General features: G+C 35.6%; 1 protein-coding gene across 1 annotated transcript in view; it reads right to left on the bottom strand.

Annotated features, from left to right (window-relative positions):
- The window catches only part of CAPN7 (calpain 7), a 32,398-nt gene extending 12,182 nt beyond the window's left edge, over window positions 1-20,216 (bottom strand). The window contains exons 1-12 of the mRNA XM_006907254.3: window positions 19,865-20,216; window positions 17,283-17,391; window positions 13,752-13,909; window positions 12,794-12,861; window positions 10,685-10,885; window positions 8,838-8,924; window positions 7,779-7,905; window positions 6,942-7,027; window positions 5,627-5,720; window positions 4,926-5,072; window positions 3,465-3,571; window positions 2,445-2,565 (exon numbers count right to left, since the gene is read on the bottom strand). Of these exons, the coding sequence (XP_006907316.1) occupies window positions 2,445-2,565; window positions 3,465-3,571; window positions 4,926-5,072; window positions 5,627-5,720; window positions 6,942-7,027; window positions 7,779-7,905; window positions 8,838-8,924; window positions 10,685-10,885; window positions 12,794-12,861; window positions 13,752-13,909; window positions 17,283-17,391; window positions 19,865-19,966 (1,407 nt within the window). The 5' untranslated portion in view covers window positions 19,967-20,216. The remainder of the gene's footprint in view (window positions 1-2,444; window positions 2,566-3,464; window positions 3,572-4,925; window positions 5,073-5,626; window positions 5,721-6,941; window positions 7,028-7,778; window positions 7,906-8,837; window positions 8,925-10,684; window positions 10,886-12,793; window positions 12,862-13,751; window positions 13,910-17,282; window positions 17,392-19,864) is intronic.
- Between the last annotated feature and the right edge of the window lie 7,547 nt (window positions 20,217-27,763).

Genomic DNA, 27,763 nt, shown 5'->3' with positions numbered 1-27,763 from the left:
ACTTTCCCCTCCCCTCTGGTTCAAATGTCTATTTTTTTTTTTTACAATGATTAATTATATATGAGAAAAGAAAACCTCAATAAAATAAAAAAATGTGAAAAAATATATAAACAGAGGAAATTACAACTAAACTTTCCAGAAGCAGGTCCCAGGCATCACTGACATTCAAGGACACTAAGATATGGCTGTAGGTTTTGTTTGGGTAGAGAACCAGCAATTCAGAGGGCCTTGGAAGGGGGAAGAAATGCTAAAAAACGAAAAAAAGAATCTGCTTTATAATAAAACATTCTACTTGCAAAGTTATGTCCAAGTGGCAGTAAAAGAAAAGCCTTGGATAGTTTCAGAAATCCATTGGTAAGGTATGTCTGGACTTAGAGACAGCAGCTTGAAACTGAGATGTACCTTCATAGTAGACTATGGAACATCACTCGGGAGGATAAAAAAAAAAAAAAAAAAAAGACCCAAAGGAGGACTGCTGAGATTAAAATGAAGATTTTAAAATATGCGAAAGGTTAGAAGCAGTCAAAAAGGATAATATTTTCACTCAAGATAAGAAAATCTTACTAACTGAAGAATGTGATGAATGACAGATGACTGAGAGTAGATTTAGTCAAAGATGAGGCGTATCTACACAAAAGAGGTTCTGGAGACAAATGCCTGAATGAGATAAATACGGAAATATTTTTAAATAGAAGTCAGAACTAAGGAAGTATCTCAAAATAGACAAAACAAAAACAAAGAAACCCACAAAAATGATGAACCCAGAAAACTCTTCAAATATATACTCAATCAGAAATAATGAAGAAAAGCTCCATAAATTTTCACACACATGAAGAAGCCTTTAGGCAAAGATCAACCATGACTACAAAGAGTTCATGGAAACAAAAGGAAATTGAGGCCAATTCCACAGTATGAGATGTCTGCTCAAGCTGGGTCAGTAACTTTCATAGAATTACAGAGTGATTGTGAGCATTATCACAGTGAAAAACCTGTCACCAGGCCACAGTTTACTCTATCTACACATGTTCTAAAATGCCTTAATCTTTACAGAACAATTGCCATGTGGAATTCATACTGTGTGAATAATGCCGATTTTTCACTAAAAAGGCTGTTATTTAAAATTCTTACTTTATTGGCATTCAGCAATTTTTTAATGTTTTGGTTTCAAGTCAAACCACAGGTGCCTATTTTTCTCATAACATGTAATCTGTCTAGTTTCCTCTGAAAAATGAGAACAGTCTTATTATTCAAAGTAAATGATACAATATTCACAGAAATTTTCCTCAAATTCAAGCTTATTTTCATATTGACTATTTATCTAAATTTAAATCTTTTGCTTCCACCTCAATATTGGTCATCTATTAATACCTACCTTAAAGAATGTTCTAACAATAAAATTATATGTATATAGTACTAAATGATAGCAAGTTATTCTTAATGTTTTGATTGTTTATGGCAAACTACATTATAAAATAAACAAACCTCAGCTTATTCAATTTCACATAAATTTTTATGTTTTTTTGCTTTAAGTAGTCAATTTTTATGCCACTTTTAAAGAAAGACACAATTCTATATAGTATGGCAGGGGAAGGGTGCAACAATGACTGGCTGATTTAGAAAGCCCTGAGATTATAAATTTTTAAATGTTGCAGCAGGTCCCTGCTGCCTTTATAATTCATACAATTCCATGTGCCACATAAGGAAATCAGTCTAAAACACACTGGTGCCCTGTTATTGTTGACTACTACTTTTATCTAGAAGTTAATGCAGGGAAAACTGAAAGATACTGCTAAACTTTCTAGTGACTAGACAGCTTACATACCATACCATTAGAGAAAGGAGTCCTTCTTTAATAAATTTTGTATTTTCTAATCCATAGACCAGATCTATTTTTCAGTTGAAAATAATCAATACTTGAGAAGAAATAAAGTCAACCATTCTAACATCTGGGCACAGAGAAAGGGTCTGAAAGGCCTGATAGAATGCAAGGGCTGCTACGAAGAGAAACACCTGCAAACCCATTGGCATGTTTCTTATTCATAGGTGTCTTATTATTATTTTTTGGTCCTTTCACAAGAATTTAATGTCTACTATGCTCTAGAGCCTAACGTTGTGTTTGACCCCCAACACCAACATGCAGCCCAGTATTCTGAGGGCTGTGTATTCACCTTAACTCTGCTAGTTTTATGGAAAAGAGAAAGAAATATATATTTCTGTTCTGTCATCAATATTTATGCTGTCAATGTCATTACATTTCCCATCTTTTTATTTCATAATTCCCAGTGGCAGACAGGTCAAGTTGTTTAATCATTTAGGTAAAATGATTCTAAAACGTTACCTAAACCTTGATTTGTCAGTGTTCAAAAGTCTAAGACATCATTTGGGAATCCTGCGATGTCTTATTAACAAACAAGAAAAATAAGAGAAAAAAATTGAAGGCGAACCTTGAACTCTCTAATGTCCAAAACAGCATATGCATGTGTGGGAACCAGACCCCATTTCTCTCCTTCAGCTTCAGTCATCATTCCAGTTGATGCAGTGATGAGGACATCCCCTTTGTGAAACCTGGAATGACACCAATAGACAAAGAATGAAAAGAAAACTCATTTGTAATCTCCGATCACACCATCTTTCTTTTAGTCTAATGGTCCACATGAAAATTTCCACATAATCTGAATTTTTTTCTAAAATAAGGTATTCCCAACACCCCCTGAAGAACTTTCAATAAGAAGTACATTTCTGTGCTCACTTTGGCAGAACATATATTAAAAAAGGTATACTTCCATTTTACAGCACATCTGATAAATTACTGTCCCACCCCAGTTTTAGACAACTTAGTTCTCAGGTAGAATCTTTTCAATGAAAGAAGAAAATGCTAAATTTTCAAATGATTTACAGATAATGATGAAGATGTGAAATGCCAAATGTACTTCCCCCAAAGCAGTATCATTTATCAAATCGCTGAGTTTTCTAGTGATTGTATATTATTGTATAGACAACTTTCCAGACCCTATATGTTAGCAATGATTTCTGAAGTGAAGGTGGCTATATCCACCCACTGCCTTAGTCTGTGAAATGAACTAGGAGCTAACAGGCACTCCCACACTATATGTAAATTATCCACTTAAGGCTTAAGTTTATCTTCTTTATGTTCTCAGACTTCTCTTTTCTCACCTTCCTCAACTGGTAAGTACTAAGAAAGTACAAAATAATTTTCCCATATCACATACTCCTGATTCAAGTGTTTTAGATTACCTATAATTTGGACTAACTGTATATCCTTCAGTGAGGATAACTGAGGGTTGGTTGCAGTAAGTACATAAAGTGAAGCTTTAAAAAAAACCAATTTCCCTAATAACTGAAAACGACAACCTCTGCAATATCTATTCTAAATAAGGCATAAAATGAAGATTTTTTTTTTTACCAAAAAAAAAAAAAAGAGGGAGAGAGAAGAAAATGTTTACCTTTGATAAAGCATTCTGAAAGAACTATCCTTACTGAAAGTTTGGCTATCTGAATGCATGGCGATCCTTTCTGGTATCCACCCAGTCAGTGCATGAAGATCAATATTCTACAATATAAACACGTTTCAGGACTGTGAATTATTTTTTTCAAGCTCTTAGATACATCCCCAGGGTACTATTAAATCTCATAGATTTGATATAATGATTTTGAAAGAAATAAACCAGAAGATAGTAAGTTGTTTTCTATCAGTAATACATTTCTTATTTAACTCAAATTCCTACCTGGATTTAAGGACAAGCTTATCTTTTACTTATAATCTCTGCTGCTTTTCCTGAATATAATAGAATGTTTTACAGATAAATTATGATGAAAACTCAAAACATTTAACAGAAAAAACTGCTTTAATAATGACGACAATCATGTAGTTCACCATTTAATGGTTTTTACAATATGATAGTTATTTTTCTAATGTTCTACATATATTCTCATTCTTTCTCTCTCTGAGCTACACCGGGTAAATTAACATGCAATGGATCAGAAAGCTAAACTAAAAAAGTATTTGAAGGCTAGAGCCATTGAGCATGTACACTGGGAAGAAATTTTAACATCCTACTGCATTTAACTCTGACTTATGCATTCTCTGACTAGCATTACAAGAACCAGAAGAATGAAGGAGGCTGAGAACTAGACAAGAAAACTAGCCAGGTATGAATGATGGTGATTTTCATATATTAATTGTACCATTTAATCTTTACAACACTGAAAGTGGGTATTATCCTCATATTACGGACAAGTGAAAATGCTGAGAAAGGTTAAATACCATTTTTAGGGCCACAGGCTGGTTACTGTCATAATTTGGTCATGCTAATTTCTGGTTTAACTTATACAATAAAGAAAAATGACACCTCTATTTTACAGGTTAAGTCATGTTAAGGTTGGGAAAAACTAAAAAACAAAAAAAATCCTTGAATTTACAAATCAAAAAAAAAATATATATAAGGATAACAATATGACACATCCCTTAGACCTGAAGAGGCTTGTTTGGAAAGGAACACTGTTTAATTGATCCTTATCCCAACATAAGAGCTGACACATACATTTTAGGCTTTCTTGAATACCAAATCTATACAGGAAGTCCTTGAATAACACAGTTTCTTTATAACATTGATGAGATGCCATAGGAATTTAATTCTTATTTATCTCAATTAGCCTACAGTAAAACTGGATTAATTATACATAATTTTGCTTCAAGTTGTAGAACCTATGGAAAATATTAAGTGAGAACTTAATTGTACAATGTGCTAATCTTAAAAAATATGTACTCCCATAATAAAATCAGCATTTTTCAGGGGTTCATAATCTGTTTTCTTTTCCTTTAAACAAAAATATCATCTGTAATTTTTCAAATTTAAAAAAGTCATATTGGTATAAGTCTGTGTCTGGATCATCTTATTACTTACTGAATTAGATCCTGGGAAATCATATCCTCCCATGACTTTCATGTATGCTTTTTCAATGAGAGAAACCCATAATTCACTTTTGTTGTTAGAATAAGAACAGAGTAATTCTCCCTTATGATCGACAGGTAATTGGTCATCAATTATCACCTGGAGAAAGATAACATTAATTTTTTTAGGTGGTACAAAATATTTTAAAATCTTCTCTATCAAGTAGAACCCACCTTTCATACGGATAAAATGAAAGGAATGCTGTCTATTATTAAGGTAATGACTGACAGTTTCCTATTTCTAGAATCTGATTAATTTAAAAATATTACATGATCTTTTATTCAAGTTTACAAGCTATTCTCCCTGTCAGGTGATAACCTTGAGCCAACTCATTAGATGTTATTATGACTCTACCATCAAAATTATTAGGGATTCTAAAAATGTACATTATATCTAAAATAATTACTTTTTGGAACTTGCCATAAATTTTCCCGAAACCATTAAAAAAAAAAAACAACTTTATATTCCTCATGATTTTTAATTATTAACACATTATTGACAGTATTATGTATATTACGAACCAACTAAATGTTTAAATGTCTACATGTTTTTTAAATGTTTATACAAGCAACATTTCTTAATGATTCTACTCAAGGTTCAAAGGTAGGGAAGGTAAGAGAGAAGAGGTTGGGGTGGGAAGAGACATTATTCACCTTTCTTGGGACACCATTGAGGTGAAGTTTTACCATATACTTTCCACATGGATTGTACTCTGGCTCACCATCCTTATTCTGAGGGTAAATTATGCTTTTGTAAAAAAAAATATTAAAATATCAACATTAATATTCAGTAGACATATATTGTCTTGGCAATTTTATAAAAATAAACAGAATATTTTTCTATAGTAGGCCTAGAAAAAGAATTTTACCCTAATCAAAATGCTTTTTAAATGTAGATAAATGAAGAAAATATCTTATGAGATCACACGGCAAGACATAAATTTCACAATATTCTGAAAGATGCTCAGTTTTTAACAATATACTCTAATAAATCATCTTTTAAGTAGATATCTTTTAAGCCAATTAAAATAACCTACTATTGGCCCCCAAAAGTAAAGAGCATTTCAATTAATTCCAACTAAGGCAACTAACTACAACTCTGACAGACGTTAGCACAATTATGATATAGTTACACAAAATTATCCAATAAGATAAAAACAGTATCAACTGTCTTTCACACACTGCATATTATATTATAAGGTCTGTTTATCCAAGAAGGCAAATAGCTTGAAACTAAGGTCTGTCTAATTCATCTTTGTACTTTCAGAACTTAACACACCAAAACACTCAGGAAAAATTGTGAAAAACTTATGATGTTTAATTATTATAATGAATTACTTTAAGGCAAAAAAACTTTTAAAAATTGAAAAAGTAATTCAATAACATTTCAGTACATTTTAAGCAGTTCTAGCCAACAGAAAGGTTATTTCATATCACATTATTTTATATTACTCTATATTTTAGGTTAAAGAAAGGTAAGACTAATTTTAATAATAGTTTATTTAATCCAACATTTCCAAAATATAATTCTGATGTGCAATTAATATAAAAATGAGATATTCTCCAATTTCACATTTTTTTGTGCTGTTTTCAAAAGCTGATGCATTTTAGACTAGTCCATCTCAATTCAGACTAGCCACTTCAAGTGTTCAATATCCACATGTAGCCGGCTAGTGGCTACCACACAGTAAATGCAATTATAAATAAACATGACATGATTTTATTTTGACCAACTTCATCTATTTCAAAACATATTTATTCTGTATATATTAACTACATGTGTATACATTCTTAGACTGTTTCGGTAAATCTGTTCACATTCACAAATCATCTGCTTAACACACAAGGGCCATAATATTCTGAGTATTATGCCCTCTTCATTTTCTGTCCATAAGGCCTAAGTTTTAAATTTCTATTTAAGAGGAAAACATATGAAAAGGGCTAAAGGGACAAATATATAAAATTTTACCTGGTAATCAACTTCTTATTAAACCGTCTTTCATAAGCTGCACTGATAGCCAGTGATGCCACAAAGGAACAATCTGATACTATTGTCTGTTAATAAGAATTTATTAATATATTTCATTCATGTAATTTCAACATTACCACAATATTTAACCACTGCATCTAGCACCTGACTTTTTATACTAAATATCCTGACTATTGCTTGAGTAGGAGAATATAAATAGAAATGCCACATGGCCAATGTGCACGTATTTCGTTCAAACAAATCCTAGAAAAACCAAATAAAGTGTTTCAGCGAAGCATTCCTTACATGAATAAAAGCATACGCACTGAATCACACTGTTTTTAATGACAAAAAATTTAAAGGCATTTTTTAAAGTTGGTTTATTATAACATGACCAATTAAGATAAATATGCCTATCAAAAGATTCTTAAATCATAATATTTCAGGATCATTATTTTTATTCTAATGTGGAAGACATCTGTGACTTCAAAACTTAACTAAATGTTTGCAATAAAGCCATATTGTGATTCCAATAATAAAATGTTTTAAATAAGCCCAATATCTATCTTTTATATCTATTTTCTCACCAAGGTGAAATTCAGATTGTCAACTTTCTCACCTGCAAGCATGTATCAATAAATAGGGTCTATATAAAAATCTGTGATTGCTCAAAAGTTATTCATACTTTTATTATCTCAGTATTTCTAAGCTGAAGTATGCACAATAATTTTTCCAATTATATTCATATTTTAAAAAGTCTAAGAAAAAGTCAAATCTATATTTAAATTACTTTAAAATGTTAGCTTTCATATAAAATTATACAAAATAAATGTTTACCTGCTTTATGCTGAAACTGGACACAGTATAAATCATTGTAGGATTGTTGGTGAGGTCTTCTGGGCGTACCCATTTGGAAAATGTAGCTTTTTGTTTAGGTGATAATGGCAGCTTGCCCAATCTATCACTAAGGTAATAATAACAAAATTTAAAAAAAAATAATAAAATTAATCTTAAATGGTGACTCAAAACCAAAATTAAATTTCTTAGTTTTTGTTTTTGGTATAGTGATCATAGCTATATTTATGTCATCTTAAAATAATTTCTCGGTCAAATCTGGCTTTTCACACTTAAACACAAATCCAGTCAATCTGCTCATACTCCTCAATTAAAAAAAACAATAACAATATAGATAACTGAAAACAAAAGAGCAACCTAAATTCTTTTATAGTCATTTATTTTTTTCTTTTATACTTATTTTAAGAATGTAATTTTAAAGTTTAATATAGCATGGTCACATTTGAGAAATTGAGTTTCATTAGAATGGAGCCATTAACAATACAAGCTGATTTGTTCAAAAGGATCTAAGAAGCTACTCATCTCCATGCTGGCTCTTGAGAAACTCTGCAAGGCTAATAATGAGAGTAGTTAATTACTGAGTAATGACCATATGCTAAGTATTATGCTAAAGTACTTTATATACACATTACTCATTGAATCTGCAAAACAATTCTATAAAAGCAAATATTTTTGGGAAATACTTAAAGTGATTAAATAACTTGCTAAGAAATAGGAAACTGGTACTTGAATCCAGGTCTCTGGTGCCAAATGCACCTTTGTATCCATTACCCTCTACTCACTGTGTGTTGGCAGTATATTGTATACTATTTCTCTAAAATTGATGTGCAGCACAAAAGAAAAAATATCTACCTTTCTTCAAACCTCTTCTAGAGCAAGGGCAACAAATCTATGCATTTCAAAAATTTATTTTTCATTCAAAATTTTTTATTACAAATTTTAATTTGAAGACTATGAATTTAATTGGGCTTCAGAGTATGGAGAAAGTACTGAAAAATTAAAATGATCTTGGAAGTCAAAATTTCAATAGTGCTTACTTACCAGAAAGGCATCGGATAGGCAAAACGTTCCCTCAGGTCAATATTCATGAAAGGAACATATTCTATACCATTTATTTTTGATGTTGTCCTATAAAAAAACAAACAAACAAAAATCTAAAGTAAACGTTCAAGTCTACCTTAATTATCAAACTTATTTAAACTCCTTAAAATTTAAATGACAAGGTATAGTACTAATAAAATTAAACAATCTCATGCTGTTGATATCTTTATTTGGACAAAATTTTCACAAAATAGTTTAATACCAGAAAATAAATGATTTAATTCAATTTACAGGAGTTATTCTTTTAAGACTAACATCCTTCACAACAAAATGGTCTCAAGACAGGACTATACTACAGGTATTGAGAGTGTCCTTGACACTAAGATGCAAAGTGAATTCTATCCTAAGTCCAAAGGGAGAAAGCAAATGCTTATTTTGGGATTTAAAAAATATGACATTTATAATTCCGGAAAATATGTTTTTCATATTTTCTGGGTATGAGTATATAAAATGGGTAGTGGAAAGAAGTGTCATAAGTAACAGCTATAGCCTCTTGACAAATTAAAGAAACATGGTTTGTAGAAGCTTTGCATATTTCCTTCTTGTTTTGTGTATATACTCATTTGTACATGTTAACTATTTCCTTTCCCTCATTTTATTTAGAAGTAGCTGCAGGGTAACTTCACAACTTAGTCTCTAGGTAACAATATTTAGGGAGACTGTGACTGAATTTGAGGACCAACTAATACAGTAAGTGATGGATACATTGACTGTGTATCATTTTGAAAAGATGGGAGTTTCACTTGTATGGATAGCTACATTTTGTTAGGCAGAAATACAGTTTTGTTGTAGCATGGAACTATTCAAATGTGTGCAGAAGGGAGCTTTTGGATGCTGAGTAGCCCAAGTGTTAGACTGTTATTAATTTATTGTCTCTCAACTCCAAAACCACTCCTTTTAAAAAATCTTGCTCTGTGTTGTGCTGGTTCATATACAATTATTTCATGCAAAGAGAGCCAGACTAGTAGGAGTAGAATTAAAATCTACAGCAGGAAAAGAAAGAAAAATGCCCTCGGGCGGCAGCTACATAAGAAAGGGCCCTTTCAACTTAATTTTAGGAAATTAAAAATGAGCAACTACATGACTTGCACAGCTCTAGGCAGACTGGATTTCTTCCGGAGACCAACTGAAGAACAGAAACAGTGGCTCAGATATTTATCCCATCTATGCTGGCTCAGAATGCAATCAAGGATTTCTACATCACTGTTGTTTTTGCATTTTTAACATCTCTGAGGCTCTTCCGGACACTGAGCTGGCTTCCTAGAGCAGGGGTTGGCAAATGTTTTCTGTAAAAGGCCAGATAGGATACAGTTTCAACTCTGCAATGAGGTCTGTCACAAATTCTTGTTTTTTGTTTTCTCTTTACATCCCTTTAAAGAAATGTAAAAACCATTCATAGCTAAAGGCTTCCCTCTGCTGACCCCTGGCTTAGACTATTTCAAGGTAACAAATTTTCCCCCCACTTGGGCTCTGGTTACAAAGTTGCACACATGACTGACTGGTCAGCCATAGCTCTATTTAACCCCCTAAAGTTTAGTGCTCTATTTTGAAGAGTGCTAGGATTTTCAGAAAAACATGTCTAGTAGAAATGCTAACACTAAAATATATTAGCACAAGTTTTAAGAATTTCAAGTAGTGACTATATGACAATACAATTTATAATTATATAATAGAATTACATATAATAAAGATGTGAATATGACTCAGCAAACTTAATGAGAATAAAATTACTTGCACTAATTATGTTAACAAAATTGTTCATTAAAATGACTCATAAATTGATTTACCTGAGAACTTCTATTTCTTCTGCTGTATATTTCTGTCCTTGTGCATCGCATGACTGTGGACTTATAAATGGCTGAGGTCTTTCGAGGAAAGGATTAGTTCCCAGTGGAAAATGTGCTCTCGTTGGAGGTGGCTTTGGTTTAATATTCGTTGACTTGATTTTACATAATGGCTTTGTTAAAGGCTCACTCAATGCTTCTGCTCTATAATAGGGAGAAGTACAGAAAAAACTGTTCTAGTTTTCCTTCTCACATTTAAGCTTTCCAGAAAACAAAATTTACTTCAAGAACCAGTCAAGCATTCCTAATGTAAAATTAGTATATAAAATCCTTACATACTAATCAACTGTTTACTTCTTATGCTATTCCCAAAGGTACTTTTGTAATCAAATTTCCGTTGGCATTAACTGAGCACTTATTGCTTGTCAGATACTATGCAAGGCAGGGGAAATACAATAATGTATAAAACACAATCCCTACTATTAAGGTGCTCAGAGTTTTGTAGGAAAAGAAAGACAACTGCACCAAAAGTGACAGATAATAAGATGGAAGTACTACATGCTGGTGAATGCACAGCATAAGATATCAACTTAATGAACTGCGGAGAGAAGGTGAATCAGGGAACGTTTTTCTGAATTGATATTTGAGCTGCAAAGAAGTCCACCTGGGGAAGCATTCTAAGTAGAAAGAACAGTATATGCGAATGTGCAGAAGCATGAAACATCATAGTGAGGATAATTTCAAAAGAATGAAGTCCCTGTGAATAGTGCAAATGAGAAGCAGTGGGAGATGAGACCAGTGGCAGGGGTTGGATTACAGATGGCCTCACATGATAGTCCAGAGAATTTTGAATTTGTTCTGTCAAAGAACAAACAAGTTAAAAAACAGAATTTCTTAACCTGAGGTACATATATGAGCTACATGTACATGTAAGAGTCTTGTGAAAACATTGAGATTATATGCAAAAAGTATTATGTGCATTTTTCTTAGAGTGGATCCTTAATTTTGAACAGACCCTCAAAAGAGCCTATGACTGACCCACCCCTTTGCACTTAGAATGCACTCAGAGAATACTGGATGGATTATCTTCCTAGGTAATAAGCTCATCTATGATTCTGACTGGTGAAAGAAGTCAAAATGGAGACGATAACTCTGTCAAGTGTTCATCTCTTCGTGAATTTGGAAAAACAAAACTAAAGGTTAGATGACAGTAATGAAAAGGAGGGATGACTTTTATACCTCAGTAAAAAAAGAAGAGCTGGGGATGGTACAGCTACCTAGTCAGAGCCCCAAAAGGAGATAATTTTATGAATTTATGTTATAAGCACACTTTTCCTCTGTCTATAACACTCTTGAGGAGGTATAATTCTGTTGTGTAAATCCACTCATTCTTTCGACAAGTTCCTGAGCACATACGTACATCTAGCACTCTGCTATGCGCTTGGTTACAGCACTGAACAAAACAGACAAAATTCTCTGTACTGACAGAGCTTATGTTGAGGGGATGAAGGCTGGAAGGGACACAGACATTAATAACAAACATAATACTGGTAAATTACATACGCCTTAGAAAGTGGTAAGAGTTATAGAAAAGAATATCAGAATAGAGGAAGCAGGGTGAAAATATTGGAGGAGATTCAATTTTAAATAGAATGGTTAGGGTAGGCCTTATTGAAAAGCTGACATTTGAGCAGAGTTGAAGGAGCTACACACACTGTATAATTTGGGGTATGTGTACGGCTGTAAGCTGGCTCATTCTCAATTTCTCTATTTTTCGTGTTAGCTCTAGAAAGCTCTCAGAAAATTCTCTTCTTTGGAAGTCAGATATTACACAACAGAAGGTAAATCTTCCATTTCAAGTATCATAATCATTTTTGTGTCACACACTCATAGCAAAAGCTAAACAAAACATTTGATTGATTTCATGAATTTAAAGCAGGGGACTAGGAAGGAATAAATTCATTCAGAGGATGAAGGTAGACTTACTGTAAATCTCAGGTGAAAGATGGAGGTCTGTCTACAAGCTCTACCATGCATTTAGATAAATCTGTCACATTTAAGTGACACATACACTGCCATCCATGGATAAGAACTTGAGTGACCAAAACTCACCTATCTAGTGCCTGTCGAGCCAACTGTTTCAGTTTATTTTGCAGAGTTTTATCAGCAGTTTCGTAAGACTTAAGAGAAAGAGAGACACATATTCTGAAGCATAATTTTTAATTTGCTCGATCCGTGCTATTTCTAAGCAAAAAAATTTACAATGCAATTATACTTTCTGAAATTATGAGAGAATAAACCAAGACATTTTATTTTCATCCTAAAAGTATCATTTAAAGTACTGTTGCAAACTTGAGGCTGAGTAAGCTTTAAGACCATCTAATGTGGACAAGTGGTAACTGGAACACAACTGTACAACCATTGTGTGCCATGGAAGGCTGAGCAGCAGGAACTTTAGAAGACCAGGACTTATTTCCAGCCTCAGGTACCCACAGAAATCAGGCTAGATGGTTCCCCTGAACAAAAAGCCAGTGCTCTGAACAGTACTGAGACCACTCTCTACCACTTCACCTCATACTCCTGTCAAATACACTGCTCTTAGGCACTGGATGTCCTTTAAAGCTACCAGTCCCAACCAGGGCTCTGCAGAAAGCAGTAAAAACCACTCGGCATACAGATTTTACATTGCAAATTAATGAAGCTCTCTCAAAACACTACCTTATTTTTAGTATTAAAATTGGAAAAAAAAAATTAAAAAAGGGGTGGGGGGAGTTATTCTAAATTCATAGATTTGTGATGGCAAATTCTTCCTGGAAAAAGTTAATTCTAGTTACATGTAAAAGGGTTAAAAAATAGTATTTGTAATTTAAAAACAATTGCCTAATCTTAATACTGTCAAATTTTTAATGATGCTAAAGTCTATTATCAATTTTTTATTCTTTAGCATCTTTTAATGAGTAACTTAGTTACATTTATAATGATACAACTAGAAATGTTAAGTAAACTTCACTAATAAGGGGAGAAATTTTTCAGCATAATTCCACCAAACATAACTTGTAGCTATACATACGGTTTTCAGACAGAGATCTACGGCTTCTGTATACAACTCTATAGCATCTTCAACATTTCCTTTTTCATCTTCGTCAAAAGCTTGTGTAACAAGGAAATGGGCACGCTCCAAGTCCAACTGATGTTTTGATTTCAAAGGATCAGCTCTCTTTGACTGAACTGGGATAGGAATAAAGCCACGGAGAAGAAATGTTATGTATATGTATATCCAGGAAACGACACATCATTTTAATACATTTAAGACATTCTTTATTGAAACTCTATAATCTTTCATTTAAAAAGTTTAGCGTGGTAAAAAAAAAAAAATCCTTTAAAAAATTTCCCTGTATTTCTCTTCCTATCAGCACTTCCTTCATTAAAAAAAATAAAACCCAGAAGTCCTCTTTATATTTCCTCCCTACCCAAAACAAAAAGTTGGAAAATGCTAAAGAAACTCAATTACATTTTAAGGTAATTAAAACTTTTTTTTTGGTACAGACAATAATCGTGTAATATATTTATACTAGGCCCTGATGATACATTTCCTGCTGTTTTCCTATTTTTTTCCTTGTTTTTACTTTGAAGTGTTTCTGTTTGTTTTTAATATAAAGATATACAAAGGACTTGTATCCAGAATATATAAATATCTCTTACAACTCAATAAAAAGACTGTTCCAATTTAAAAATGGGTATATGATTAATTATACCTGTGATCCAGTTAAGTTGTGTCAACTTGACTGGATCACAAGACAGGGTGCCCAGGTATTTGGCTAAACCTGACTTCTAAGTATGTCTGTGAGGGTGTTTCTGAATGAAATTTGCATTTGAATTGGTAGTAAAAGCAGACTGCCTTCCTTAATGTTGGGGGACACCACAGTCCATTGAGGGCCTGAAAAGAACAGTAAGGCAGAGAAGGGAGAATTTGCCCTCTCTGCCTGACTGCTGAACTGAGATATTGGTCTATTCCTGCCCTTGAACTGGGAATTACACCATTAGCTCCCCCTGGTTCTCAGGCCTTCGGATTTGGACTGAACTATACACTGGCTTTCCTGGGCCTCCAGATTGAGGATGGCAGATAATGGGAATTCTTAGCCTCCATCATTGCATGAGCCAATTCATCACTATAAATCTATATATACTATTGATTTGGTTTCTCTGGAGAACCCTGACATACAACAGGTAAAGGATCTGTACAACCATTTTTTCAAAGAGGATATTCAAATGGCTAACTGGCACATAAAAAGATACTCAAGATCATTAGTCATCAGGGAAATGCATATCAAAACTATAATGAAATGTCACTTTACACCCACTGGGATGGATAAAATAAAAAACACAAAAACAAGTGCTGATAAGAATGTGAAAATGGAACCCTCGTACACTGTTAGTGAAATTATAAAATGATGTCGCCACTGTGCAAAGCAGTTTAGTGGTTCCTCAAAAACTTAAGACTTCAAGCTACCATATGACCCAGGAATTCCACTCCTGGGTATATATCCAAGAGAACTGAAAACATATGTCCATGCAAAGACGTATAAACAAATTTTCGTAACAGCATTATTCACTATAGCCAAAAGGTGGAAACAAGCCAATGTCCATCAACTGATGAACAGGTAAACAAAATGTGGTATACCGATACAACAGCATGTTATTCAGCCATAAAAAAGAATGAAGTACTGATACATGCTACAACATGGATAAACCTTGAAAACATTACGCTAAATGAAAGAAGCCAGACACAAAAGCCCACATAATGGATAATTCCATTTACATAAAATGTCCAGAATAGGACAGAGAAAATAGATTGGTTGCTAGAAGCTAGGGAGTGGGAGGAATAGGTAATAACTGCTAATAGATAAGAGGTTTCTTTTGAGGTGACAAAAATGTTCTAAAATTATATAGTGGTGATTAGACATTGCACAACTTTTGGAATATAATAAAAACCTCTGAAATGTACACTGTAAAAAGGTAAATTTTACGGTATATCACAATAAAGCTGTTATTTTTTTAAAAAGCTTTATATTTTGTCTCTTAAAGGTAAATGATTTTTTTCAAAGACTTTAACTCTCAATAACACTTCTCTGAAGTATGTTCTAATCCCACTTATAAAGCTCAAAAATGTTAAAATATCTAAGTCAAGGTTTCTCAGCCTTGGCACTACTGACATTTTCATCTGGGTAATTTTTTGCTGTGGACTGTCCTGGGCACTGCAGGATTTTTAACAATATCCTTGGCTTCTACTCACCTAGATGACAGAAGTATACTCCCTATCTCTTCCTAATGTAAAAAACAAGTCTCTTCAAACACTGCCAAATGTCTCCCAAGGGGCAAAATCACTCCCAGTTGAGAATGACTGATCTAGCCTTACAGTTTCACAGCTGTAAGTGGAAGGGCAAGGACTCAACTTAGATCTTTTAATTCCAAGTCTTGAGCTCTTTATTCCACACTGGTTAATTTCAAACTGTGTTACCTTTTCCAACCCGAAAGTCAACTCATTTCTCAAAAGTCTCTTGACTGTCAGCGGACTTGACCTGTTTTAAAAATTGGGTTTTTGAACAAGATTTTTATTTGATAAGTGACTCTTCTGCTTCATAATTAAGGAAACCATTTAATTCTCTACAGACTACACACCATTTGCTGAACAAAATGAGTCGAAAAGCTGGCAAAACAACTAAGGTATGTTATGCTTTAAAAATCCTTTTTGAACTTTACTTGTTTCACTGGCAAGCCTTTATTCTTTCAAGAGATCAGGACTGTCTCATTCTGTGTCTCTGTGTCACATTTATAAATTTAAGAATCTCATTTACTTGGTTAGGAAAAAGAAGTTCCTTTGAATTGCACAGTATTTTGAATACATGAATCAGGGGAATTTTGTATCAAGCGAGGCCCTGATGCACAGGCAGTTCACATTTTAATACATATAATTTCTGGGCCCTGTCTTAAGATTTTCATAGAAACCACTCACCTCTAACAAAACTGTGATCATTAAGCCTGTGTGTAGTTGTTTCACAGCATTTGCCATGCTGTTTACAAAAATACATACAAGTTGTTCCAGGTCTCTGCTTTCAGGTCGCTTTTCCAAGATACAGTTTACAAAGAGTTTAGTTAAAGTCTTGAGGTTGATGATACTGATATAGAAGAGATTGTGAACATACTGCTGAAGTCTTCAAACACTGAAGAGCAGTCATTTAATCTTAATATCAGCAGAGGGCATGTGACAGATATTTAAAAGGCAGATTTTAACAGGGTCCTAATCTTGATTCTGCTAGTGATATACATACACTGTCTGAAAGTAAATAATTCACCATCTCTGCACCTCTGGGAAATTATAAGGTTGGACTATATTATCTCTAAGGTTCCTCTTCACAGATCTAACACTTATTTCCATAGTATGACTTTTAAAGATGTGATTACCAAAAGAGGAATGAGCAGCAACAGAGCAAGGATCAAGATCCAAAGACAAAAAGGAAAGAAACATAGCGAGAAAAGTAAGGTGTGATGGGAGAGAAGGAAAAAAAAAATACAGTGACAAACATAGCAGTACTTTACTTACCTGCTGAATGTAAAGCCTGAACTCTTTCCAGATACTCATTTATTTTCTCTTGAATGTGTTCTAGGCTTGATCCTGCCATCTCAGCATAGATTAAGGCTTGTGCAGCTTCCTAAAAAAAAAAATTCAAAATAGACTAGATGAATTATAATTAGAATTTTCTTTACCACTTTCCAACTCACCATTGTTTTCTATGAATGACAAAAGAATGTTTTTAAAATATTAGTAATTTTTCATAAAGTAAATGAGATATACTTTTTCAGTTCTCAATGCTCTAGATTGTCTCGTACTGTAAAATTACAAACTCAAACAAGAAGGATTATAAACATTTTCTTAGAATAGCTGGGGTTTGTATGATTTGTTTTCCTTTTTCTTCATGCAGTAGGTCAGATTTAAAATTATATATCTTAAGAAGGTGAATTGAGCATTAAAAGCATTAGAACAGATAATAATAGCTAATAAAGCAAAATTAAATGTCAAGAAACGATTACAAGAAATTATAAAGGTTAAATATCTCATAGTGGAAAGAAAATCTTTCCCTCCACAGAAAATACTGTCAAAGGGTGACACATTTTAAAGATTTTAGTTGTATGAAATCAACTTATTTTATTAAGAAAATCTGGATTCCTCTTCCAGTTATTCATTCCATAACTTCTACAGCCAGTTATGCCATGGCTAGAGAGGAAGAGCCTCTATTCTCTCCATCAGCATTCCAAGAAAGTTACCAGTGCTACCACCAAGAAGGACCAGAGAGAGATTTCTCCAAGTAACAACACCTTCTCTGCAGTAACTTAAGCATGTGCACTTCATGGAGCCTCATGCTTAATTGTCTGGACCCAAAGTAGCCATCTACTAAGTGTCACTTTTTGAATCTAGTGACTGGAGCAGGAGTTGTATCACTGAACCTAACAGTTAAAATCAGTAAGAAGACTACAGTTTTGATTCAAATGGAAATTCAGTCTGAAGGCTGTGGGAGTAGAAAAGATATGATTTCCTCAGATTTTGAACTCAAGATAATTAAGGGGAGGAAATATAACTTTACAGGTAAACATTAAATACTGTAACTTATGTATCATTATCTAAAGACATTATAGCTACACTTAACTTCAATGAACTGATTCAACATGTGTATAAATATATTTTCGCCCTTTCAATTATTTTGCATGTAAATACTCATTTTCAAATAATTATCTTGCTTAAAAGAAATAAAGATAATTTTTAAAACCGCTAGTATCAATTTTACTCATTTCATTTGTATTCGAAAGTGACAATCAAGGAATCCCTTATAGAACAGCACTGAGACAGTAACCACTAAATATCTCATAAAGTTTATATAAATAATTCTGAAAAGCACAACCACTTCTGACTTTCTCAAGGATAGAAAATTCTTTATAATGATGTGCATAAAATCCTATAGCAAAACGAGAAGCACTGCATAGTATTTTCTTTTGCTTTAGGAAAAGCTATTTTATATGATACTATTTCAACTTATGAATATTTATCAGGTATTTCATAAAACTAAAAAACATAGAATTTTGCTTTTACAGAAATACCACTTTCACAAAATTGTCCCAAGACAGTCCAAAAGATATGATTCTGAAACAAACCAAGTCTCTAAATATGAATTATGAAATAAAAGCAATATTAATCTGAGAAAAAGCAAACCACAGACATTTCTGACAGCATATATGTTCACGGAAAAAAATTACTACTACTGTATTATCAAAGTCTGACATTCTTTCTAAAAGAAGACAATATTATATAGATACATACGGAGGCATAGAGTATGGCTAGAACTGGAGGGATTGGAGAGCAGAGGATCGTTTAATAATTCTGCCTCAAGTAATTCATCCAAAAGAAATATCAAGGAAATATGTAAAGCGTTAGTTATAAGGATATTAATCGCACCGTTACTTATGATGTTAAAAAACCAGAATGAACTTAATTGCCCAATAGAGTTTGTAAATAAATTGTGGCACATCCACATAATGGAATGGTATGCATGTACTAAGATCATATTACAGAAGTAAATGTAATGATTTGCAAAAAGTTCAAATCACCAGGTTAAAAATAAACAATATGATCCAAGTTTGTTAAAAAAAAAAAGTGTACACACATGCGTAGAAAAACAAGCACAAAAATATACATCAAGTGCTAGGATGAGGGGCGTTTTCTTTTTTCATTTACTTTTTATATATTTTCTTCCAATATGCATTATTTTAGTGTATATCAGAGACACTTTCCAGTAGCCATAAATCAGAACCAAGTGAGAGAATTACTGAGCTGTTAACTACCCATACCTAACTACTGCCGCCATAAACAGCTCAACGGTGGGCATTTGCCAGAAAAGACTGCAACCAGAGGAGCGGTCACTCCAAAGCTACGACCAAACCTCTTCCTGGAGGAAGAAGCACAGGTGGGCGTGGGGGTGTACCTGGCCTCTACAGCCGGATCGCCTCTCCCCTGCAAAGGAGAGCAAGAGGAGCAGGAAGAGGTTAAACAGCAAAGCTAAGTGGGTCTGATCACTAGGGCACATGGACCTCGCCCCTTGGCCTCGCGGACGGAAGGCGCGGTTCCGGGTTTACCTTGTAGTAAAACACCGCCTCGCAGTAGCGACCTTCGTGGTCGCGCTGCACCGCCAACCGAGCGAACTGGACCGCGTCCCGCTCCAGCGCCGATGAGTCCATGGCGCCGAGGCCCCGCACCGGGGGAGGTAGCGAGGCCTTGACGCAGAAAGGCTCTTTGCCGACCGCTGCGCGCACAGGAGCCGAGACGAGGACTCTGGAGCGCCGCGGAAGGGGCAGCAAAGTTTTCTTTCGGTTGCGGAGGAAGAGGAGCTGGCCTCACCGGCTCCGGCCCGCCGCGACGCCGCGCCCCCTCGGCGTAGCTCCGGCTCCCAGCCTTCCGGGGCGGCTCCACTTCGCGGCCTCCGCATCTCCCGCCCCGCCCACCGGCCGCACTGCGCAGGCGCAGCGTGGCTCTTGGGCGTTTCTGTTGGGCTGGGATGGCTGAGGCCCGATTCGCGGGTGTACGCAGGCGGTGGGCGGGGCCAGGCCAGCTGGGTGCCAGCGCGCACGTGACCGCTATGGTACCCAGGATTCGGCAGACAAACACAGTAACATGTTGGAGCAGTGGCCGTCTCCGCCGTCTGCGTGGAGGTGTTAGGGCTGGCGGAGGCTGCTGCTGGCGACTCACGTGTGTCGGAAGCAAGCGCCTTACGGAGCCCATTCTTTTATTAACTGTAAAGTCAAGGCTCAAAGAGACAACGAAGAGCACTTCCTAACATCATCTGGACTTTTTTTTTTTTAATTAGAGATGTAAAATAAGGACATTCGTAGGATACATAAGATTCTTTTCAGGTATCTCTTAATGTTCTTCATTTTCCACGAACAATCATGACCCTACATAGCAACCCCAGTGTACACTCTTAGGATTGATTGAATTGTTAAGCAAAGTACTATATTTTCACTTGTACTTATCCTTAGGTTATCTTAACGCTGTTGTAATAAAATAAGAGATTATTTGTTTAATGCCTTCATCTCTTCCTTAAAGTCTGAACTCAGCAATAATAACAATAAACTAGTGATAGGCACCACAATATGGTTGAAACTCAAAATTTATTGAGTCGAAGCAAGATGCAAGAGTACATACTATATGATTATGTTGTCAACCACTGGGAAAAACTAATAATCAATAATGTTAGAAATCAGATCAATGGCTGAGAAGGGAACGTTTTGGGATGATACAAATGTTTTATATCTTGATGATGATGGTGCCAAAATGCATATATTTGTCAAAACCCATTAAACTGTACATTTAAAATGTGTGATTTTAGTTCTTTCTTAATTACACCTCAAAAGTTTTTTTTTTTTTTTTTTTTTTGCCATCTGTGTTTTGGACTCTCATTTCTTAATTTATTTCACTTTTCTTCACATTTAGTGAAGTTAATAACTATCTGGCTGTTGTAAAGAACAGGTGAAGAATTTGACTTTCTGCCTGACACAAACATGGTTCTCATCATTAGCTACTACAGTTTTATAACAGAAGCAGGGATGGTTTCTTTCTTTACCAGTTTTATCCTGGTATTGAGCACAAGCCTTGGTCCAGAGCAGGTGCTCAACAAGTTTTTTAAAATGTCGAATGAGTGAACTCTTTACTAAATTTATTTAATGTGCCCTCCTCCATCTCGATTTTGAAGAATGAAATATAAATTCCTTAGCACAGAGTAGCTGGTCCTTCAGAACATGTGGTCAGCCCACATTCTCAAGGTGTTTGCAGTCACCTTTGATTATGTTGTCAACCACTGGGAAAAACTAATAATCAATAATGTTAGAAATCAGATCAATGGCTGAGAAGGGAACGTTTTGGGATGATACAAATGTTTTATATCTTGATGATGATGGTGCCAAAATGCCTATATTTGTCAAAACCCATTAAACTGTACATTTAAAATGTGTGATTTTAGTTCTTTCTTAATTACACCTCAAAAGTTTTTTTTTTTTTTTTTGCCAGTTGATCTGTGTTTGGAACTCTCATTTCTTAATTTATTTCACTTTTCTTCACATTTAGTGAAGTTAATAACTATCTGGCTGTTGTAAAGAACAGGTGAAGAATTTGACTTTCTGCCTGACACAAACATGGTTCTCATCATTAGCTACTACAGTTTTATAACAGAAGCAGGGATGGTTTCTTTCTTTACCAGTTTTATCCTGGTATTGAGCACAAGCCTTGGTCCAGAGCAGGTGCTCAACAAGTTTTTTAAAATGTTGAATCAGTGAACTCTTTACTAAATTTATTTAATGTGCCCTCCTCCATCTCGATTTTGAAGAATGAAATATAAATTCCTTAGCACAGAGTAGCTGGTCCTTCAGAACATGTGGTCAGCCCACATTCTCAAGGTGTTTGCAGTCACCATCTTGAGCAAACTGGCCCCCAAAGTATAGCAATTGAATGCAGTTTCACTCATAACTGGACTTCTATGTCTAATGATCCTCTCCCGTCATCACAGCTTATAGAATTCCAAATCTATCTTGAAGGACACCTTTGATAGCACTCTCAGATAGTTGTGATCCCACTCTGAACTTAATTATTCCCTATACCTTTAAATTTTATTTCTTGTTCATTTATTCAATGAACAATGAACACTTACTTTATGCCAGGCACAAAGCTACACACTGCAGACAAAGAAAGAGAGAGCGCTAAGGTGGGGTAAAAGCAAGTTGTAGCTTCAAAATATCTGCAGTCTTAAAACTGATTCATTCAATTCACGAACACAGTAAATCTCTTCATTTAACCAGATCTTCTTTAATTTCTTTCGGTAATGTTTTGGAGTGCACAAGTCTTGCACATCTTTTGACAAATTTATCTCTAAGAATTTCATATTTTTGATGCCATTTTAAATGTTATTGCTTATTTAAATTCAATCTCCAATTGTTCTTGCTAATATAGGAACAGAATTGATGTGTGTATATTGACCTTGCATTCTGCAATTGAGAATTATCCAGAAAACCCTGAGAGTTTGGTGGTGCAGCCTCATAACAAGTGGAAGAGAGAGTATTATTATTAATATTATCATTATTATTTTATTATTATTATTACTCTTTTAAAAGCTGCCAGCTCAGTAACAGTAATTTATTACTTTAGTCAACCAATGTTAGGAATTTTGTTGGCCGGATACTGGGAATTAAAACAAAATGACCAAAACAGTTCACACTTACAGGAAACATTTGGGAAAGAAGTAGGAAGAAAAAAGATTGGGAACGGGAACTATCAGCCTGCCATGCAGACCTGACAAAGTCTCTTCCAGTCTAATGGGAAACTCCAGAACAAATATTGTTCTCTAGAGATGCCTCACTTTGCGCACAAATGTCTAGGCCCTTGTATGGCTCTTTTGCTAAGTTAATGGTTGGGGCTGTTCCAAAAAGAGCATACCTTCCATTGAAAGCTGAAGCAGTTAATAACTGGAGGCTGTTAGCTAACCACACTCTTCTCAGCCAGGAAGGCAGTTCTTTCTTGAAGAGTGTTCTGAGCAGAACAGAGCCTGCAGATGTGCAAAGTTGGCTCATGACATTTAGAAAGAATTAGAATTAGTTGTTCAAAAATCAGGGATTTTCATACCAACATTTGAATTTCCGGCTTCTCTTGGAGTATGAAAGGCCCAAATGTCTTTCTTGGAGCAACTATTTAGCGCTGAGCAGTGGCCGTTTGGGTTAGGTGGGACACTTGTTCTCTAACTCGCTTCCTCCATTCAGCCTACTTCTCACACTGACATTCCTTACTTGAGGCATGGAGTTAATGTGCCCTGAAAAGTTCCAGAGAGGCTTCAGATGGGAAATTGTTGTAGTCTGAATCTCTCCCAGTGCAAGGTTTATAGTAGGTGTTAAATAATTGTTTATTAAATGAATAAATGAGTGACAAATCCCTTCTAGGGCAACAAATCCTGATACTCACATGTAATTCCACAAGAAGACACAAGGTGGTGGTGCGTGCTCAGAAATCCACCAACATCCGCGGAGCACACACAAAGATGAATGTTAACATCCTGATTTTTGCAGGCCAGACTTTGAATTCAATTGGCCGTGAATGTGTATGTTATGGGGAAGTACAAGCCGAGGGAGCTGGCGTGGGGGATGATGGTGTGAGGCAGGGAACAGGGAGTAAGCTGTACAAAGATGTTGTTCAATTGGCTGTTTTGTTTAATCCCATGGAACCCCTCTGCAAGATGCTATCAAAACTGCTCAGTCTCAGGCCTGTCTGGAGAGGTGGAGACAAAGGGGCAAGTACTTCTTCGTTAGCTCTCTCTCCCATTGGTCTTTGGGGAGTTAATTCTTCTGGCAGTTCTGGGTTATATGAGTGAGGTTGCTGAACAGGTTTCTGGGGTAGAGTCAATGGGAAGCCAGGGCAGTAGGTAAGAGGTGTGTAGCACAGGCTTGTGGAGAGGCACTGTAGATTGCAGCAGTGTGAAGGGGTCTGAATCCACAAAGAATTGGTGGCAGCAGCTGAAATAAGAGTTTGGTGGGGCCAAGAGGATCTGGAATGGTGCCTAGGAGTTTTCTGAGACATTGTACATTTGTGTATTGTGTATTGCGCATATACATAAAAATCTAAAAAAGTTAAGTTTGTGAAAGATAAAAAAGTGCTGAAATGTGGTCTGTGGAAGATATTTAAATTTCCCACTTCTCAGAGAGACACACAAATGCACCATTTACCACTACCCTTCTTTGTCTTGGTCTTACAGTACTGGATAGAGTGTCTTCAATGTAAAATGGAGAAAACAATGGTCCCTACTTCATAAAATTATAGTGAAGATTCGCTAAATTAATACATGTAAAGCACACAGAGCAGTACTAGCACACAGTAAACCCTAGGTGTGTGTAAGCTGTTGTTCTATTGACTATACTAAAAAACAAACCACCTTGAAGTTAGGGACATACAACAACCATCATTTTGTTGTGTCGTGGATTCTGTGGGTCAGGAATTTGGAAAGGACACAGAGGGAAAGCTTATCCATGTTCCCCAATGTCTGGGGCCTCAACTAAGAAAACTCAAAGGCTGGGGGTGGCATGCCAGCTTGGGCTGGAATTATCTGAAGCTTGTTTTCTCACATGCGTGGTGTCAGGGCTGGGGGGACTTGAAGACCAAGACCACCTATGAGAGAGCCTACACATGGTCTATCCGTGTGACCTGGCTTCCTCACAGCATGGCTGTCCAGGGTAGACGTGTTATATGGGCACATAGGGCTGCAAGAGCCCAGAGAGCAAGGCAGAATCACGTGGCCTTTTATGATCTAGCCTTGGAAATCATACAGTGCAGCTTCTCCCACGTTCTACTAGTTACAAATTAGTTAAAAGGGGAGGGACATTGATGCTACTTCTTGATAGGGGAGTGACAAGGTAGAAGATCATGTGGGGTGGAGATATTGCTACAGCCATCTTTGGAAAATCCAGTCTACCAAAGTTCTTATTATCATTAATTCTTACAGGGGAGCAAAGTTCATAAATTTCAAGTAGACCAACATGTTCAGTTTTTCTCCTTTTTTCCTTTTCTTGGTGACTAAAATCTTCCAGTAAACTAGTTTCTAATGAAATATTTCAGAGGCTTCATTCCAGGAAAGGATGACAAATTTCACCTTGCAATTATTGATTTTGTGTTCACTTTATACTAAAGAGTCACTTTACAAAAAGAAAAAAGTGTATGTATTAGCATCAGAGGATCCCAGGGAAGCTCAGTTCCACAGAATTCTTCGTATATTTCAGTTTCTCCTTTTCTGTTTACTGAGAGGATTTTTTTTTAACTTTCTCTTTATCTTGGCCTATTTATATAAAAAAGAAAAAGGGAAAGGGAAAGATTTAGGAGAGTATTTAAAAAAATTTATTCTTTTGAGCAAATTATTCTGAAGTGGGTGGAAAAGGTTAAAATTACAGAGATTTTCTGTTCACCTATAAATACTGAAACATTTAATTATTACATACACCCATGCTGATTTTGACATCATTTGTTAGTGTGTTAAATTCACTCTATTTAACACACATTTATTGAGATTTATTATAAGCTGTGCATTGGGTTAGACATGGTGGATTCAAAGGAGAGACACTGCTCTTGCAAGTAAGGAGCCTTTGCTTTGGTGACCAGTGGCACACAGGTTTGCCTTAGAGAGTATTCCGAGTGGTTCATTCTTAGAAATGCTGGTTTGGTTTGGTCTTAGCAGCACCGCTTCCCTCACAACATGACAATAAGATGGGAGCCTGTGAGCTGAGGTATTTATCTAGGAGGCAGCAGTGACTGAGGATCTGGCTGGCTTTGCTTGGGGTGTGGGGAGAAAGATTTTTAAGAAGCACTAGACACAGTGGTCAGACAGATATAGGAACTCGCACACATGCCTGCTCACATATGAGGGGGACTTCAATGTAGATCACCAAAAGATATGTAGGAAGTAGCAATGAAGTCCATATTAATATCCCTCAAACCTCACACTCTGTCTTTAAATTCTTCGTAGGTAAAATCTTCCAGCTAACTAGATGCTTTTAATAAAACACCTTCGCCTTTTGTGAAGCATCGATTGGGTTTGGGCTAGCTTTATTCTGAGGCTATCTTCTCAGGAAATAAAAAATGTTTTCAGGAACCCCCATTTATGTAGAAACACTGAGTCCCAACTCCTTAGTGTGGCATCATGCCCTCTGTGATCCCGCCCCCAGATGGTCTTACCCTACATCCTTCACTGCCCCTTGCACACTGCTCAGTCCTGTGAAGCCATGTATTCTTTCACCTCTAGGACTTTACCCATGCTGTCCCTGCTGCTGAAATGCTTGCTACTGCCTCTTCCCAATTGTGCCCAGCTAGCTTTTCTTTCTTTAGGCTACCTCCTTCAGGAAGCCTTCCTTGAACACTCCCCATGTTCAAAAGGATCAGGCTCCCCTCACCTTCTCCAGTTATGGAACTGATCATACTGCATCGTAATTTTCTCTTTGCCTCTCAGTCTCCCCACTAGTCAGGAAGTTCTTTGAGAGAAAGGCTTGCAATCTTATTTGCCATCACTTTCCCAGTGTCTAGTAGATGCCTGCCACATAGGAGTACTAATGTACTTTTGGATGAAAGAAGAAACTTATTTGTAAGCTTTTTATAGTTTATTTGTAGTTTTTATAGTGTATTACTAACATAATTAGAGGTAAAACCCAGTTCATCTCCAAGGAATGATAAGACAAGCCACAGACTGGGAGAAAATATTTGCAAAAAGCATATCTGATAAAGAACTGTTATCCAAAACATACAAAGACTCTTAAAACTGAACAATAAGAAAATGAACAACCCAATTAAAAAGTGGACAAAAGATCTGAACAGATACCTTGCCAAAGAAGATATACGAATGGCAAATAAGCATAGAAAAGATATTCCACATCATATGTCATTAGGAAAATGGAAATTAAATGAGATTCTGCTATATCTATTAGAATGATGAAATTCTGTTATGGTTCAGACACTGTGAAAGTGATTTTCCTACAGGATTTCATTTAATTTTCGCAATATCCTTGTGAGGATATTGCAAATTTCAATAATCTCATCTTGCAGCTGAGAAAACTAAGGCCCACAGAGGAGAAATAAATTGCCTCAGGTTATACTTTGTTTTAGCATGAGTTCCCTGAGAAAGCAGAGCATGAGACAGGGGCTTGCCTGCAGGTAATTTATTTTGGCAAATGCTCTCAGGGGACATGAATGGAAGGAAGAAAAACTAATACAAGGTGGATTTTCTTGAATTGGTCATCACTCTGGGCAATGGAGGCTTCTCAGTTCTGTCTCCTGAAATCTTCTGAGGAGCTGTATAGAATGTTCCTCAGAATTGTCTGCCTGAGAGAGAAAAGTGAAAATTTTGTTATGGGCTCTGGGTCCCTGTGATTAAGGTTCTTACATGGGTGTATACATATGTGTGAATGATATAGATTCCCACAACTGTCCCAAGTACCCTCTGCCTTAGAGAAGGCTTGGTGAGG

Source organism: Pteropus alecto, unplaced genomic scaffold (assembly GCF_000325575.1).
Source record: "Pteropus alecto unplaced genomic scaffold, ASM32557v1 scaffold92, whole genome shotgun sequence".
Lineage (NCBI taxonomy): Eukaryota > Metazoa > Chordata > Mammalia > Chiroptera > Pteropodidae > Pteropus > Pteropus alecto.
This window is presented reverse-complemented; position numbering and strand designations above follow the sequence as displayed.